The 18,172-nt window shown below is 44.5% G+C and overlaps 1 protein-coding gene across 3 annotated transcripts in view; it reads left to right on the plus strand.

Moving 5' to 3' along the window:
• The window catches only part of WDR70 (WD repeat domain 70), a 271,500-nt gene that overhangs the window by 211,306 nt on the left and 42,022 nt on the right, over positions 1-18,172 (plus strand). For all 3 annotated transcript variants that reach the window (XM_048851706.2, XM_048851709.2, XM_048851708.2), the window contains exons 12-13: positions 1,057-1,141; positions 3,138-3,276. In XM_048851706.2, coding sequence (XP_048707663.1) covers positions 1,057-1,141; positions 3,138-3,276 — 224 coding nt within the window. The remainder of the gene's footprint in view (positions 1-1,056; positions 1,142-3,137; positions 3,277-18,172) is intronic.

Genomic DNA, 18,172 nt, shown 5'->3' on the forward strand with positions numbered 1-18,172 from the left:
CTCCTCCTGCTCCACACAGCCAGAGGACCTGGTTCTCCCCACCACAGCCCCGGGCCCGGTGGTTCTGGCTCTCTCCCCCAACCCATCCCCCATGGCTCTGGGGCCAGTGGAGCTCGCTCTCTCCCCTGCAGCCAGAGGAAATGGATACCTCCTACAACCCCAGGGCCGGAGGAGCTTGCTCTCCCTGCCCTCTCCCCGGAGGAGTTCTGTGCTGCTGCTGATTGGGGAGGGGAACATGCCCCTGCTTCCCCGCCCCCCGTGTGTACGCACACCCCTGAGTGGGAGAACACATGCAGCAATTTTGGTACATTTGTAATGGGTGAAGTGTGTGCACCATCTGTAACTGGTCAGCTGGCTGGTGCAGAAAATAGGCTGGGCTTTGGGACTACTTTCTGTCTACCCTTCCTTGCCCCCTTTGAAGTAGCTAATGCCTGCACTCCACAGTTGGCTGCTGTGTGTCTTCTAAGGAAAAGGGGAGAGCTCCTTATGCTCTCTCCTCCTCCTTTGCACCCATGTAGGATGAGCTGAAATCTGGCTCCATATATCTTATGTAACTTTTGAACTGTTCCTTCCATTTTAACCTTTGTGAGTTAGCTTGTGAAAAGTCAATGAAAATTAAATTGACAACTCCCCACTCCTCTCCCACCCCAAAAACAAAAAAAACCAAAAACGGTTACAGCCCCAAAACCCCACAAGCACAGGAAGGATTACTGTTTAAGGAGTTTCCATTCTGCTAGAAACAGCTAAAAGTCATAAAGTAGATGTTGGCAGGATTTTGTCACTGAGGAAAAGTCCATGACAGTCTCATTGAAGCATACAGTAAGGAACACTACAGGTGGTATTTCTCATTATTAAACTTTAAGCCATTACTTTAGGCACAAACAACTCATTCTTTTCATGTAGCACTCCCGCCCCCTTAAACATGCTGATATTTTTCTCCTTTTGTTTGATTTATTTATTTAGCTTTTGGGTCCCTGGACAAAAATTAAGTTCCTACAAATATGTAATTCTTGACTCTTATGTGTTAACTTTTGTCATTTGTTGTTTATTTCATAGGAGATGATACATTAAAAGCATGGGATATCAGGCAATTTAAAAAACCTCTTAACTCAGTTGAAGGTCTGTCCAGCTTTTTCCCAATGTAAGTACTTTATTCATTTACTCCAGCCTGTAGAAGCAGATGCAGAAACAGCCAAAGCAGGGACAGCTGTAGTGGGAGGTGTGGGTAAAAATGGGGGTCAGCTGGGGCCATCCGTGGACCCTGAATTGTACAGAGGAGACACCACCACCACCTTCAAGCAGTCAGGAGCCCCTAGGAGCCAGGTGGTGCTGCCTTCTCCCCATCCTCCCACCATCTGACCTTCGGGAAAAACTGCAGAGGAACCAGCCAGACACTCCAGTCAATAGAGCAGCTGCAGAAAGAAGGCAAAGCAGAGACCTTCGGATATTCAGACAAGTTTGTACAGTTTTAACTGGACTTCCTCTGACCTGTGCAGATTGGCTGTTTGCACCAACCCTCTTGCTCCACCTCCCTCAGTCACTTCACCTCAGCTTCACTCTACACTTGCCCCTCTCACTTTCCACTCCCCTTCCCTGTCACCTTACCTTCCTTTCAGCTTCCCATCTCCCTTCACTTTTCTTTTCATGTAGTTTATTGCCTCCTAAATAAGCCCACCCCCCAAAAATGACAATAATTGTGCAGCTAACATGATTGCTGTCATCACATAGTTCACTCTGCTTGAGTGTGCTGTCCCCTTCCCACCCTGTGTCTGTGTTGTCTATTTAAATGATAAACTCTCCAGAGCAGGGACCATCTGCTACTCTGTGTTTGTACAGTGCCAGGCACAATGGGGTCCCACTCTTGGTTGGTCCCAAAGCACTACCCACAATAAACATCAATAATATTTAATAATTAGCAGGTGTTGTGCAGGAGAGCTGAGTTGGAAAGTAGATAACTGGACATTATATGTAGGATCTATATGTTGAAATTATTGTGCTGGAGCTCTTGGAGGGCAGGTATTGTATTTATTTTTTTTATTTTGATTTGTACTGAACACCTAGTTTTAGGCACAGCCGGTTACAGCTCTCACCGAAGATTTATAGTTTTCAAATGATATCTCAGAAATAAGTCAAAGACACTCAGTCTTGGACTTGGAACTCTTTCTGTGTTTCTAGCATTGAGAAATAGGAAGGAGTATGTTGTAAAATAGTTTTGACCATCTATTTACAATTGTTGTATGCGACCAGGGTGTATAGCCCCTGGCCTAGGGCTATAACTGGGTGGAGGTCTTCAGGGACGGGAGTTACCAGACAGAAGTTGGAGGAATTGCAAGCCAAGGTCCCATAAACAAGAGTCAGAGTCAGGCCAGAGTTGGACACCGGAGATCAGAAGTAGTACCAGGTTAGAATCAAAAGGCAAGATCAGAGTCAAACTGAAGTAGACAACGGGAGATCAGAGGGAGTACCAGGCTAGAATTAAGAGGCAGGAATCAGGGTCGAAGTCAAGCTGGAGTCAGAGACTGGAGATCAGGAGACAAGGCAAAGTCTGGCACTACAGTGAGCCAAAGTCTGTGTGGGTACCCAGACAACTCCCTGGGGTTAAGTAGGGCACTTGGCCAATCAGAGGGCCTCAGGGGACTATCACTCTGGGTCTCTTGGGTGGTATTTCCTGGGGCACCTACTCTCCACAGTGCTTCCTGGTTTTGCCTCTGCATGGCCTCCTGGTGGCAGTGAGAGAATATCAGGTGCCCCATGCTTTACAGAACTGGGTTCTAGTTCCTCGGATTTACAGTTGCAGTTTAAAATTAATTTGACAGATATTTCACTGGTGAAAACAGATTTCATGACCTACTTACTTGTTTACTGATTTGGAAACTGCTGATTTTTTGTTTGTTTCCAGTGCTGAAATTTTGATAAGAAAAAGAGGTATTTTTGTTAGTTTTGCCAAATTTGGGTATTTTGTGCACAGCTTTATTTGTACGTATGATTTTAGTTGTCAGACATAGTTAAGCCATTGACAATAGGTTTTAAAAGCCTTTTGTATTAACTGTAACAGATAAAAAACCTGTATTTGTAATGATGTTCCCAAAACATATTACAAGTGTGCCCATTATGATGACAATTTATTTTATCTACAGGACAGATTGCTGTTTCAGCCCAGATGATAAGTTAATTGTCACGGGCACCTCTGTTAAGAAAGGAGGTGGCAATGGGAAGCTTATTTTCTTTGAACGGGAGACATTCCAGAAGGTGTATGAAATAGAAGTCACAGATGCTGTATGTATTTTATTTTTCTTTTAAGGTAGAATTCAAAATGTAAATTAAATCAAGTGGTTTTTGTTGTTGTTTTTTTTGCATTTCACACACACAAATTAAGGTGTCACTTCTCCTTTTTATGTGCAATATAATTCCCATAAACATACATGTAATCTTCATTAACTTCAAAAAATCTCATTTTTGAGGACATGCCTGAATGAAGACAGTGTAGAATTCTCTGGAAAAATGCCACCCTTTATTTATTCTATTAAACCCTGGGACGAGATGTCCTTGAAGCAGAAGGAAGGTCCCTACTTTAATAGCCACTCCTATACTAAATGTGCTTCCCCTGGGGACTTCACAACTCTCCAGTTGTGAAACCATGTATAAGTCCAAAGATTCTGACACACGTGCCTGTGCTGTTGAATCCACCAGTTCTCATGTTAAAAGATTCAGCTCTCTTTGGGGGAAAACCCATATTTGTCCCCAGTAGTTCGAGGTGTCAGTGCTATGGGTATAGCCCGGGTAACTGCAGAACTCCTCACATCCTTGTGTCAAAATATAAGTCATCTATCTGAAACCCTTGGACAAGGAATACCCTTTGTCAGCAGTAATATGCAGTCCTAAAATACTTGAACCGATAATATAAGAAGGCTTATGTGTATGACTTGAACAACCAGCTATTTCCTAATACAAAAGTGAAGACTATGTCATGTAAAACAAATTGCCATAGTGGTGTACACAGGCAAGAATGTAGAGTTGAGTAGTCAGGGAGTGGAAAAGAGTTGTGGATGTCTGCACACCAAATATGAAGCATCCACTGTGGCTGATAAGACAGAATATCAGGTGGCCAATTATATGCCCCACTGGGCCTAGTAAGCCAATTCATTGATTCTCCTTTCTATGACAGGCACCTCCTGTTGACCCTGCTGTTGAGACATATCAGTCTTCACTGGCACAGCCCAACAAGACTCCGGCTGGAGTCCATTTACACAGAGACTGATATTTGTCCAAGAATTTTCTTCATTAGATCCCATTTTCTGATCCTACTTGATTCTTCAGTAAAATCTGCCTGAGGCTGAATTTGGTATAGCAAATATTTCTGTGTTGGAAGACTTGGAAATCAAAAACACAGATAATTAAGGGTGAAGTAGAAAGAAGAGTGAGGTTTTGAGGGGGAAAACTTTTTTATTTTAACTCACATTTTATATATAGCTGTTATACCACATTGCAGTTTTTCTTTAGTATTAAAGAATTTCTCTAAAGAAAACATTGATGGGATTCCTACACTTTGGTCTTACGTACCTGCTGTGAGTTCAGAATTCACTCTAGCTTTCAAAGATTTTTGGCCTTTTTGTGGCACCAGTAGTACAGCCTCAAATATCAGTACGACAGTGCCCTCTCTAGAACATCATGACAAATTAAAGGCATCTTCAGCTATGTAAGTTTAAACATGGGTGACAGGCAGTGTGAGTAGCCCCTCTGGGGCATAGGGCAAATGACAAAAATGACACTAAAACTCCACAGGAGTGGGAGTCTGGAACTGGTCCTGATGGCTGCATCTCCTACTGGTAGGTGGAGAGAGCTCATTTTACAATAGCAGTCAGAAGAAGTTTGTAGAGACTCCACTTGACCTTTTTGTTCTACAAGAGTGGGAATCCAGTCAGCATGGTGTCTTTTATAGAAGAGTAGTTTCTTACCTGTTAATCTGTTTCTCTGAAAATGTCATTTGACTGTATTTCTACTCAGCCACCCAAGTTCTCTGAGTTGGGAAGGGAAATAACATTTTCAATGACTGACTTTTTTCCTGATGGTCTTGCTCTATGTGACAGGGTCGGGCCAAATGGCTACAGGAGAGTGATAGAAGGCAGATATATTAGCTCCAGGTTGAGTAAATCCCTTTTCCCTGGGTAAGGCAACAGGGAAGGTTCCAGAACAATCAGGAACTTTCTGGAAACAATTAAGACAGACAGGCTGATTAGGATACCTGCAGCTAATCAAGAAGCTGCTAGGATCAATTAAGGCAGGCTAATCAGGGCACCTGGGTTTAAAAAGTAGCTTACTTCAGTTTGTGGTGCGTGTGAGGAGCTGGGAGCAAGAGGCACTAGGAGCTGAGACTGAGAACGCGGACTGTTGGAGTACAAGCATTATCAGACACCAGGAGGAAGGTCCTATAGTGAGGATAAAGAAGATGTTGGGAGGAGGCCATGGGGAAGTAGCCCAGGGAGTTGTAGCTGTTGCACAGCTGTTCCAGGAGGCACTCTACACAGCTGCATTCCACAGGACCCTGGGCTGGAACCTGGAGTAGAGGGTGGGCCTGGGTCCCCCCCCAACCTCCCAACTCCTGGTCAGACACAGGAGGAGTTGACCTGGACTGTGGGTTCAGGAAAACGGCCAAACTGAGGGCTGCCATGAATCTCCTAGGCGAGCAAATCCACCAATAAGCGCAAGACCCACCAAGGTAGAGGAGGAGCTTTGTCACACCTAGCATAACAGTTCTTTAGAATTATTGGAAATTCCCAAATGCTTGCAATTTGAGGAGCTATCTACTTCTTACTCGTCTAGGCACTGAAACAGGATGTTCTAGACTGGGTATTGGGCTACTGACAGTTCTTGGAATTGGGAAGAGTGAACTACTGTTGCCTCAAAGGGCCAAATATCTGAGAATTGTGGAGAAGATTCCAGCCTGTCTCATTCTTGGGGGCTGAAACCCAAGAGTATCTAAATAGTCCTTTTTAAAAACTGTAGTAAATGACTTTTTATCCATAAACGTTAAGTACTTTTACTTTTTCCTAATTTGTAGCTTTAAAATTTAAGATTGATATTCTCTTAGTTTGAGTATAATCAATGGATAAACAAATGGAACAACACTGGAATTACTAAATATTATCATAGACTTTAAGGTCAAAAGGGACCATTATGATCGTCTAGCCTGACCTCCTGCACAATGCAAGCCACAGAATCTCACCTACCCATCCACTCCTGTAACAAACCCCTAACCTATGTCTGAGCTATTGAAGTCCTCAAATCATGGTTTAAAGACTTCAAGATGCAGAGAATTCTCCAGCAAGTGACCTGTGCTCAATGCTGCAGAGGAAGGCGAAAAAAACCCAGGGCCTTTGCCAATCTGCCCTGGAGGAAAATTCCTTCCCAACCCCAAATATGGTGATCAGCTAAACCCTGAGCATGTCGGCAAGATTCACCAGCCAGACACCCAGGAAAGAATCCTCTGTAGTAGCTCAGATTCCACCCCATCTAACATCCCATCACAGGTCATTGGGCATATTTACTGCTAATAGTCAAAGATCAATTAATTGCCAAAATTAGGTTATCCCATCATACCATCTCCTCCATAAACTTATCAAGCTTAGTCTTGAAGAATTAAGATTTACTAAAGCTGATCTCATGACATAATTTTCTATGGGCCAGCACTAATAATACCTCTGAAATTGATCTGTCCAGAATCCAACTTCAACACTGCACATCTAAGAAAAACACAGTTAAACATATTAGCGTTCATTTAAAAAAAAAAAAGGGGGGGAGGGGGGAAGACTTACCAGTACTCTGAAAGGCCATTTTTAAATAAAAGTAATCAGTTTTCTTAGTGCCTTTCAGTTGCTTGCACAATTCAGCTTTTTCATTAGTATTTTCTGTTTCTTGTTTTTCTCAAATTGCAATGTAAGACGAAGTATAAACAAATTGAGGAATGTTGAAGAATGAATGGATTTTAAAGGCATACAGAGTTTCTGCAGCTTACAAGTTGTACATGCTGCTTGTTGCAAAGATCACAGGTTATAAAGAGAGAGATTAATATCTTGTACGTGGTTTACAGAAAGATTCTTTCAGCAGTTTGGTACAAATTATTTACTTGCTTTCTACTGAAAGATTTCATAGTTTTTTTCCTCTGTAGTCTCTTAAAAATGTAAATAGAACACTTACTGTAATTGAAGATGAATATGTTCTTTTTCGAGTGATTTCACATGTCAGTTCCACTTTAGGTGTTTGTGTGCTCCACCGGCACAGTTGTCAGAGTTTTCCCTTAGCAGTATCCATCAAGGACACACAAGTGCTCTCTCCTGCCTCATGCACCATGCTCAGGCATAAATGGCTGAGCCACCCCGACTTCCCTCAGTTCCTTCCTACCACCTGTGATGGTTTTTGGAGCTCCCTCTCTTTGCTTCTGCAAGTCTTTAGGCAAATCCTGTGGCTAGTAGCCTTTGTATGGTTAGTTTGTAAATAATTTTTTTTTAATTGTTGTTTTGTGTGGTTCCAGCACCCGGTCTGGGTACTGGCCTCGGTACCAAAGATATGCTGCACTCTCCAGGTTTAAAGCCCTGGCACTCTTGTGATAAGGCAATGCCTAATAGTGACCCTCAACCCAGCTGTGAGCAACAAGTGTAAGGACTTTAAGCCTCCATCCTAAAAAGGATAGGACAACCAGACTAAAGTATCTGCTCCTCAAATAGGTGCTGTGTCTTTCATCGGATCTGTCTACCTCACTCCTGGTACAAAGCGCCTCCGCATTGACCAGTAGCGCACTTCCAGCGCTACTGGTGCAGAGAGGCAGAGCGGGATCACCAGTACTGAGGAAGAGGCATGGAAACTGGACGGGGTGCTGGGACTGTCAGAAGAAGTCAAGCTCTTCTAAAGGCTCAGGGATGCATTCAAGGAGAAGACACTCCCTAGAGCACACCTCCAAACAGTGGAGTTCATTGACTCTGGAGCCCAGTACAGGCATGTTGAGACTGGTTCCTGAATCACCTTCATCAGCATCTCTTCACACGATGGAACCGCAGAGCGTCTTCCTAGTATGGTCTACTCCTGAGACATTTGAGGTTGCAAGAGTGTTCAAGAGACTCACCTGTCATGGCTTTCCAAGGTAGTATCGTAAGTGCCTTCACCTCTGCACTAGGCAGTTCCATCAATTCAGCCGTCAGGATACTGGTTAAAGCGGAACTGTCTAGGGCAAAGCCACAGATGACCTCCCTGACTCCCCTTTCTTCACCAGCACCAATGGGTGTGGCACCGCTGTGGTCACAAAAGGAGGCAGCTGCTTCATCAGACTCTGAAATGGAATCCTGTATGTCCCAGCCTAGCCAGTTCCACTATCACTAGTCTAAAAAAGAGGAGTCCTTGTGGCACCTTAGAGACTAACAAATTTATTTGGGCATAAGCTTTCGTGGACTAGAACCCACTTCATCAGATGTATGAAGTAAAAGATACAGGAGCAGGTATAAATACATGAAAGGATGTGGGTTGCTTTACCTAGTGTTAGGTCAGTCTCACGAGATAAATCTACCACTGAAACTTATCATTAGTCTGTTACCTGCCTGCCCTGTTTCAGCCTCAGTTACAATAAGGAGCTTATAGAAGGAACCCTTGGGCTATATCAGTGACCCTTCTGGAGCCCATGGTGCTCCCCCTGTCATTCAGGAACATCCCCACGGCCACCTCAGCAAGCTCCATCTACTGGTCATCAAGAGCATAGGCAGCACAAGCACCCTAGCATTGGTAGCAAGCCTGGCACAGAACAGTTTTGGGATCTCTTGCATGACCAGCTGCAAAAGGAGCAGGAACTGGACCATCCCCCAGTACCGTTGGCATCCTCTTCCTCATCTCCTGATAAGGTAATTGTGGTGGAGCCTATTTCTCCGCTTCCTGATGATTTTAAGACCCATCAGAAATTGTTCACGGGGATGGCTATGGCCCTAGACATCCACTGGAGGAGGTCCAGGAAAAAAGTCACACAAGCTGGTGGACATTTTGACATCTGCATTTCCAACCAAATAGCGATAAATGGGGCTATTTTAGATCCTCTGGCAGAGCCCAGCTTCCCTGTCTCCAACTACAAAAAGAGTGGACAGGAGGTACTATGTCCTCTCACAGGAGTCCAAGCACTCGTATAATTATCCCCCTCCAGGCTCCCTTGTAGTGGCAGCAGCCAATGAAAAATAGAGACAGGACACCAGTTGTGAACCCACCCAAAAAGAGGACAAGAAACTGGACTTAACTTGGGAGGAAACTTTATTCAACAGGTGGTTCACAGCTTCATATTGCAATCCAGCAAGATTGCTGTGGTGGTACAATTTCACCCAGTGGGATGCAGTTTCAGAGTCTCAAGACAAGCTCCCAGATGAGGTGAAACAGAAGTTCCAGTCTTTGATAGAGGAGGGTAAGTTGGTCACCAGACCAGCTCTGCAGGTGGGTCTCAATACAACAGATTTTGCAGTTGACAGCATGGCCTCTGCAATCATGATGAGGCACTCATCCTGGTTAAGCTCTTCCCTGCAGATGTGCAGTGGACAATCTAGGATTTGCCTTTTGAAAGATTGACAAGACTGCATGGTCTCAAAGACACTAGAGTAACCCTGAAATCCCTGGACATTTACAGCCTAGCAATCAAGTGGAAGGCATTCCATCCTCATCAGTCCCAGCGTTTTCAGGGGTTTGTCCCTCTAGCCCAAGACCTGCCAAGGAGAAGGACCAGAGGTTACAAAAGACAGTTGCTGCCTGCTTCAGCTGCCACAAGTTCATTAAGGCAGGTGGCATCTTCCAGGAACTCATTTTGATGGACAGATTGAGAGCAGTCTAGCAGTTCTAAAAGTGCCATCTTTTTTCTTTTCCGGTTTTTGAAAACCACCTTCCCCACTTCTGTCACGTTTGGACTCGCATCACAGCAGATCGATGGGTTCTAAGCAGAGTGGGAGTGGGAAGTATGCTCTAATTTATTTGTACCCCCATCCTGCTTCCCCATCCCTCTTCAGGGACCACCCTCTCACAAGAGTGTGTTACTGTGAGAAATACAATCACTTCTTGTAGAAGCTGTAGAGCAGAGGTGGGCAAACTACGGCCCACGGGCCCTTCCTGCCCGGCCCCTGAGCTTCTGGCCTGGGAGGCTAGTCCCCGGCCCCTCCCGTACTGTTCCACTTCCCCTGCAGCCTCAGTGCACCGCGCCGCCAGCACAATGCTATGGGCCGGGCAGCACAGTTGCAGAGCTGCAGCATGACGCGGTGCTCTGGGCGGCGCAACTGTAGCGCCGCCAGTCACCTGTGCTCCAGGTAGCGCAGCAAGGGGGCAGGGAGCGGGAGAGGGGGTGGGAGGGGTCAGGGGATGGGGGTGTGGATGGGTTCGGGGCGGTCAGAGAGCGGGGAACAGAGGGGTTGGATGGGGCAGGAGTCCTGGGGGGCAAGTCAGTAATGAGAGGGGTGTTGGATGGGGCAGCAGGGGGCAGTCAGTGGTGGGGAGTCCAGGGGTGGTCAGGGGACAGGGAGCAGGGGGTGGTGGATGGGGTAGGAGTCCCAGGGGGGGCCATCAGGGGACAGAGGGAGTTGGATGGGGCAGGAGTTCCAGGGGAGCTGTCAGGGGGTGAGAAATGGGGGGGGGGGTCGGATAGGGGGCCATGCCTGGCTGTTTGAGGAGACACAGCCTCCCCTAACCAGCCCTTTGTGTAATTTTGGAAACCCAGTGTGGCCCTCAGGCCAAAAAGTTTGCCTGCCCCTGCTGTAGAGGATGTCCTTCCCTTTTTCAGAGAAAAGGGGTTTTACTCCTGATACGTCCTGATTCCAAAGCCAAAAGGTGGTCTAAGGGAGTTAAACAAGTTCTTAAAAAATCAAAATTCCAGATGTTCACTCTAGTTTCCATAATCCCTTCTGTAGAGCTCGGGGACTGGTATGCTGCTCTCAATTTAAAGGATGCCTACTTTCATGTGACAGTTCATCCGTGCCACAGAAAATATCTGAGATTCACTGTCAGCGGTTGCCATCATCAGTACACAATGCTCCTCTTTGGTCTCTCGACTGCCCCATGTTTTTACAAAGTGGATGGCAGTAGTATCAGCTTTCCTTCAAATGTCAGGGGTCCATGTTTTTCCTTACTTGTACAAATGGCCGATAAGAGGTCAATCCAGGTAGTAGATGGTGTCCAGCATCATCGTAAGCATAATTCAATCCACCTTCGATGCACTCAGCCTGCTGATCAACTCAGACATGTCAATCCTGTCTCCATTACAGAAAATGGAATACATTGGAGCAATTCTGGACCTGACATTCTGCTCCAGAGCAGCTCACAGCCGTGGTTCATTGACAGATGCTTTTCTACTGCCGTTGTCAGAGGGTCTCCTGTACACTTTTCCCCCATCTCTCTTCTGGCCAAAGTGCAAAGCTAGGTCAAACAGGTCAAAGCCTGACTTGTATTGATCACCCTGGCATGGCATGGCTCTGTCAACACTTGTTTTTCCTTGAGTAGTGTCCCTATGAGTACTCCACTATAGGTACGTCTGTGCCCCTGCGCTGCTGATTGGAAAACTTCGTAACATTGTCCATTAGGCACGCACATATGCTTCGTGCTGTGCCACAAGCGCATGGGTGCTAACCCTCCTCAGTTCCTTGTCAACCACCCCTCGCTAGAGATGGCACTATTAACAGTCTGTTAAGGCTATTGTTCTCCTGTTTGCATTTGCAGTATTCCCCAGTATAGTTCTAGTTATAGTTCTGATTGCTATTTTTCTGTTCTTTCTACCTTTAATTTTTTTCTTCTTCTTTTAGTCTTTTTCCCCATTGGGGACCCTTCCCCTTAGCAGGGTATGTCCAGCTCCCTGGGCTTCAAGAAGTCCACACCTACAATGTGGCGATCCCGGATGCACTCTCAGTGCATCCTCTGCTTCGGTGAGGGCCACATACAACAAAAGTGTACCCTCTGTCAGCAGCTCCGGCCGAGATCCCGCAAGGATAGAGAGCTCTGTCAGAAGATTATCTTCATGGCGGTAGCTCTCCAACTTCAATCTCCGGGCAGATGTGAGTTTTGCCACAACCTTCAACTTCTGGTCCAAGAATGTACCCACAGATGGCTCCTCCACCACCACCATCTTGGTACAGCCACCCCTGGGCACCTGCACCAGACCCTATGCCACCACAGTGGCCATAATGGGATCACTGGGCAGCACACCAAAAGCCTGCCTCACAAGCTTCAAGCCTCGCCCGAGAACTTTCCAGGCACACTACCTCAGCAGCAGTATCTAGGACCTCAGAACTGCCTTAGGAGATGGAGGAACAGGAAGCCGGTACTGAGGAGGACATAACACCAAATACCGTATCTGCCTCCCCCACAGACAAAGCTGTCATGCCTCTCCCACCAGCTCTGGCAGATGACTTCTGTCCTTTCCAGGAGCTGGCGAAGAGGCTGACAGACACCCTCCACATACCTGTAGAAGAGGCCAAGGACTCCAACCATCAGCTCCTTGATATCTTCCATTCTTCGTAGTCCTGAAAGGTTGTCCTCATAATTAATGAATTCATTTTAGAGCTGGCTAAAACAGTGTGGCAAAGCCCAGCATCAGTAGCTTGAACTTGTAAGCATGGGGACAAAAAATACTATGTCCCTGCAAAGGAATCAGAGTTCCATTGTTCACACTTGCCATCCAATTCCATCGTGAGGGACGCTGTCAATTCCCATGGCCGACAACACCACTCCAGGGCTGTGTCCTACGGCAGTGATTGGAAGCGCTTTGATCTCTTTCATAGGAAAGCATATTCCTTGTCTACCTTATAGTTCCATATTGCCATCTATCAGGCGCTTACAGCCAAATACGACTACACAAATTACAACAAACTTAATTATTTTATTGCTAAATTGCCAGAGGTACATTGGGAATCCTTCAAGGCCATCATTCAGGAAGGGCAACTAGTGGTAAAAACATCACTACAGGCTGCCATAGATGCCGCCGACATGGCAGCTGGGTCAATCTCCATGGTATTGATGATGAAACGGGCATTGTGGCTCCACTTGTCAGGATTCCTGAAAGAGGTGCAGTCTGTGGTGAAAGATCTTCCCTTTGAGGACACGAGCTCTTTGCTGAAAAGACCAACACCTCCCTTCATACCCTGAGGGATTCCATGGCTACCCTCCGGTCGCTGGGAATCTATACACTGGGGCAAAAGAGTTGATTTACTTCCCAATCCCAGCATAGGCCATGTGCGGCTCAGTACCAACCTCAGCTCCATTATGAAACGCAAAGGAAGAAAGGAAAATTCCCAAAACACAAGCCATCTGGTCTGCAGCCTTCGCCCAAACCCCTATATCTAAGCATCACTTTTGCCTGGCAGGTCAAGGCACCGCAAGACCACTCCCTATAACTGACACGGTCGACCATGGTTGTACACCCATTTGGCCACCGATTGGCTGCGTTCCGCAGTGCCTGGGAATGCATAATTTCTGTCAATGGGTCTTAAAGATTGCCCAATCTGGGTACCCCATCCATTTCACCTCCCTACCCCCTCCACAACACCCTTCCCCATCCCTCTTCAGGGACCCTTCTCACTAGAGTTTACTACAGCAGGAAATAGATTGCCTCCTCCAGGTAGGAGCCATAGAACCAGAACCTCAACATCTATGAGGCAAGGGATTCTACTCTCGTTACTGCCTAATACCCAAAAGAAAGGGGGAGACCCATACTGGACCTCAGAGCTCTCAACAAGTTTGTCAAAACTCAGAAGTTCAAGATGGTCACCTTATCAACGATCATTCCAACATTGGAACTACTACACCAACACCTAGAAAGCTCTGGCTCAAGGGAAGTGCAAGAGATTCTATTACACAGTAGAAAGTCCTCCACATGACATACTTAGCTGCAGAAATGGTCCAGCTTTCAGATTTGGTGCATGTCTCAACAAATATCCCCAATATCTGTGACTCTTTCACGCATCCTAGACTATGCTCTGACCCTTAAAAAGTCAGGATTATCCCTAAGGTCTCTTAGGGTTCATCTAGCAGCTATAACAGCCTTTCACCAACCTGTAGAAGGATACTCGGTGCTGTCACACTCAACCACTAAAAGATTCTTCAGGGGTATAATAAACCTCTTCCCTCAACCTCCCCAACTTCCTATCCCCATGTGGGACCTAAAACTGATGCTGAAAGGACTGACTAGGCCTCTCTTTGAACCCATGACCACCTGTTCACTAACGAACCTATCAATGAAAACAGCCTTCTTGATAGCGATTACCTCAGCCAAAAGAATAGGAGAGATAACAGCTCTGATGGTGCATCTCCCTTACACGGTATTCTCTCCGGACAAAGTTACGGCCAGGCCGCATCCAAAATTCATCCCTAAGGTAACCTCCCTGTTTCACATGAATCAATTGATTCACCTTCTAGTCTTCTACCTGAAACCCCTCACCAAGACAACAGGGAGGCTATACTTCATAACCTAGATGTCAGGGGAGCCCTGGCCTTCTACCTTGATAGGACAAAGGCTTTCAGGAATTCCCCCAGACTTTTCGTCTCCATTGCAGAAGGATCCAAGGGCTCACCAATATCAGCCCAGAGACTCTCTAAGTGTGTATCGAATTGCATTAGACAGTGCTACCAAATTCACAGCATGACCCCTCCAGACTCAATTCATACACACTCTACAAGATCGGTCTCCTCATCTGTCTCCTCCTTTAAGAATGTTCCTATCACAGACATCTGTAGAGCAGTGACGGGGGTGTCAGGCCACACTTTTGCAGAACACTATGTGATCACAGGGGACTCCGCCTCTGACGCCATCTTCGGCTCCACAGTGCTGTCATCTGTAACTGATCTGAAACCGAAGTCCCAGCCCTCTGCAATGCTGGTGACGCTAAATTTGGACACATGGTTCTCCAGTCCCTGTTCAAATAGACTCCAAACCCACCTCCAGTTGGAACTGCTTGTGAGTAATCTACAGTAGAATGGACGTGTGCAATCACTTGAAGAAGAAAAAACTGTTACTAACCTTTTCATAACTCCTGTTCTTCAAGATGTGTTGCACATGTCCAACCAACCTCCTTTCCCTCTGTCAAAGTCTGTCTGGTAGGAAGGAACTGAGGAGAGTCTGGGACAGCTTGGCCCTTTATGCCTGCACATGGTGTATGAAACAGCAGAGGGCACTCATACTGCCCTGATGGGTACCGGTAAGGAAAAAAATCTCTGGCAACTATGCGTTGGACTGCGCAAATGCCTATAGTGAAATTGACACGTGCACCACATCTTGAAAAACAACAATTACAGAATGGTTAGTAACCATTTTTACTGTTGCCTAAAACGTCAGTTTGTCTTACTGGAGAGAGCTACTTGCCCTGTTCCTATATATATCTATAGTGTTTAAATTAGGGCTGTCAAGTGATTAAAAAAATTAATCATGATTAATTGCACGATTAATCACGCAATTAAAAGATTAATCGCACGATTAATTGCATTGTTAAACAATAATAGAATACCATTTAAATATTTGTGGATATTTTCTACATTTTCAAATATATTGATTTCAATTACAACTCCGAATACAAAGTGTACAATGCTCACTTTATATTTATTTTTTATTACAAATATTTGTGCTGTAAAAAAACAAAAGAAATTGTATTTTTTCAACTCACTTCATACAAATACTGTAATGCAATCTCTTTATCATGAAAGTTGAACTTACAAATGTAGAATTATGTACAAAAAATAATTGCATTCAAAAATAAAACAATGTAAAACTTTAGAGCCTACAAGTTCACTCAATCCTACTCCTTGTTCAGCCAGTTGCTTAAACAAACAAATTTGTTTACATTTGCGGGAGATAATGCTGCCAGTTTCTTGTTTACAATGTCTCCTGAAAGTGAGAACAGGCGTTTGCATGGCACTGTTGTAGCCAGCATTGCAAGATAATTACCTACCAGATGTGCTAAAGATCCATATGTCACTTCATCTTCAACCACCATTCCAGAGGACATGCGTCCGTGCTGATGACAGGTTCTGCTCAATAACGATCCAAAGCAGTGCAGACCGACGCATGTTCACTTTCATCATCTGAGTCAGATGCCACCAGCAGAAGGTTGATTTTCTTTTTTGGTGGTTTGGGTTCTGTAGTTTCCACATCAGAGTGTTTCTCTTTTAAGACTTCTGAAAGCATGCTCCACACCTTGTCCTCCTCAGATTTTGGAAGGGAATTCAGATTCTTAAACTTTGGGTCGAGTTCTGTAGCTATCTTTAGAAATTTTACATTGGTACCTTCTATGTGTTTTGTCAAATCTGTGTGAAAGTTTTCTTAAAACAAACATGTGCTGGATCATCATCCAAGACAGCTATAATATGAAATACATAGCAGAATGTGGGTAAAACAGAGCAGGAGACATACTGCTCTCTCCCAAGGAGTTCAGTCAAAAAGTAATTAACACATTTTTTTTTTTTAAACAAGCATCATCAGCATGAAAGCATGTCCTCTGGAATGGTGGCCGAATTATGAAGGGACATATGAATGTTTATCATATCTGGCACATAAATACCTTGCGATTCAAACTACAAAAGTGCCATGCAAATGCCTGTTCTCACTTTCAGGTGACATTGTAAATAAGAAGCAGGCAGCATTATCTCCCATAAATGTAAACAAACTTGTTTGTCTTAGTGATTGGCTGAATAAGAAGTAGGACTGAGTGGACTTGTAGGCGCTAAAGTTTTACATTGTTTTGTTTTTGAGTGCAGTTATGTAACAAAAATATCTACATTTGTAAGTCTCACTTTCACGATAAAGAGATTGCATTCAGGTACTTTCACAAGGTGAATGTACTATTTCTTTTGTTTATCATTTTTACAGTCCAAATATTTGTAATAAAAATAATATAAAGTGATCACTGTCTACTTTGTATTCTGTGTTGTAATTTAAATCAATATATTTGAAAATGTAGAAAAACATCAAAAATATTTTATAAATTTCAATTTGTATTCTAATGTTTAACGGTGCGATTAAAACTGCGATTAATTTTTTGAGTTTTTAATCGCATGAGTTAACCGCGATTAATTAACAGTCCTCGTTTAAATGTGTAATTTACAGTGTGTATATTTTGTGTGTATTCATGCTTATGTAGTTGGATTTACAGACTGTGTGTGTGTGCATTAAAAGAGTGTGTGAGTACACAAAGGTATATCAGTTGGTGATGAAGGACTTAATCTGTTCACCGGCCTCATGCAAGTAGTCTCAGTGACTTGAAGCAGGATTTAATCCAAAATGTTGAGGAAAAATTGCATCGTTAGCCCTTTATTTCAACAATGAAGTTAAAATAATAGGACTTATTAAGGGTAATTATAAACCAGCTCTGGTGGTACAGTATACGTATTGGGAAGAAAAAAATAACAAAGAACACTACTGTGTAGAAAGTTTAAATTATGCAGATAATACAGTTTTTATAGCTGTTTTGTATTGCTTCCATGTTTTTATGGTGTTCCAACAATATAGATAATTCAAAAATGCTAATGGGCAGTAAACTTAATCTTAAACCTTCTTGATAAATAGCCAGTGCATTTGGCCTGTAAATGAACCCTGGTGGGTAATGGGACTAAATTGAATGGGAATGTCTGACCAAAGTAGTGTCTGACATTCCTTTCCATCATACCAAGCAAACCGTTTTTCACCTCTTCTTTTAAGTTTTCATGGGAAAGTGCATTATTGCTTCAAAGCTGCTGGAATGAAACTTTTTGGTTTTACTAATGGGCTGCAGTGTGTTAGCCTCCATTGTTCCGACACATTAATTTAGTTTTCATGCACCTACATGTTTTTTTAAGAGCTAGTCTGCACTAGAAGTGCTATAGTGGTGCAGCTGCACCAATACAGGTGTGCCACCATAGTGCATCTGGTGAAGACACTGTATGCCGATGGGAGAGCGCTCTCTTATCAGCATAATAAAACCACCTCCATGAGACGTGGTAGCTATGTCAGCGGGAAAAGCTCTCCTGCTGACATAGCACTGTCCACACCAGCACTTAGGTTGGTGTAACATCACTCAGGGGGTGGCTTATTCAGACCCCTGAGTGACGTAAGTTACATCAATGTAAGTGGTAGTGTGTACAAGCCCTAAGATACTTTCTAAGACTAAATTCTGCTGCTCCTATTCCTGATCATCATGCCACCATGATGAGACTG

This window comes from Caretta caretta, chromosome 5, assembly GCF_965140235.1.
Source record: "Caretta caretta isolate rCarCar2 chromosome 5, rCarCar1.hap1, whole genome shotgun sequence".
NCBI classification, from domain to species: domain Eukaryota; kingdom Metazoa; phylum Chordata; order Testudines; family Cheloniidae; genus Caretta; species Caretta caretta.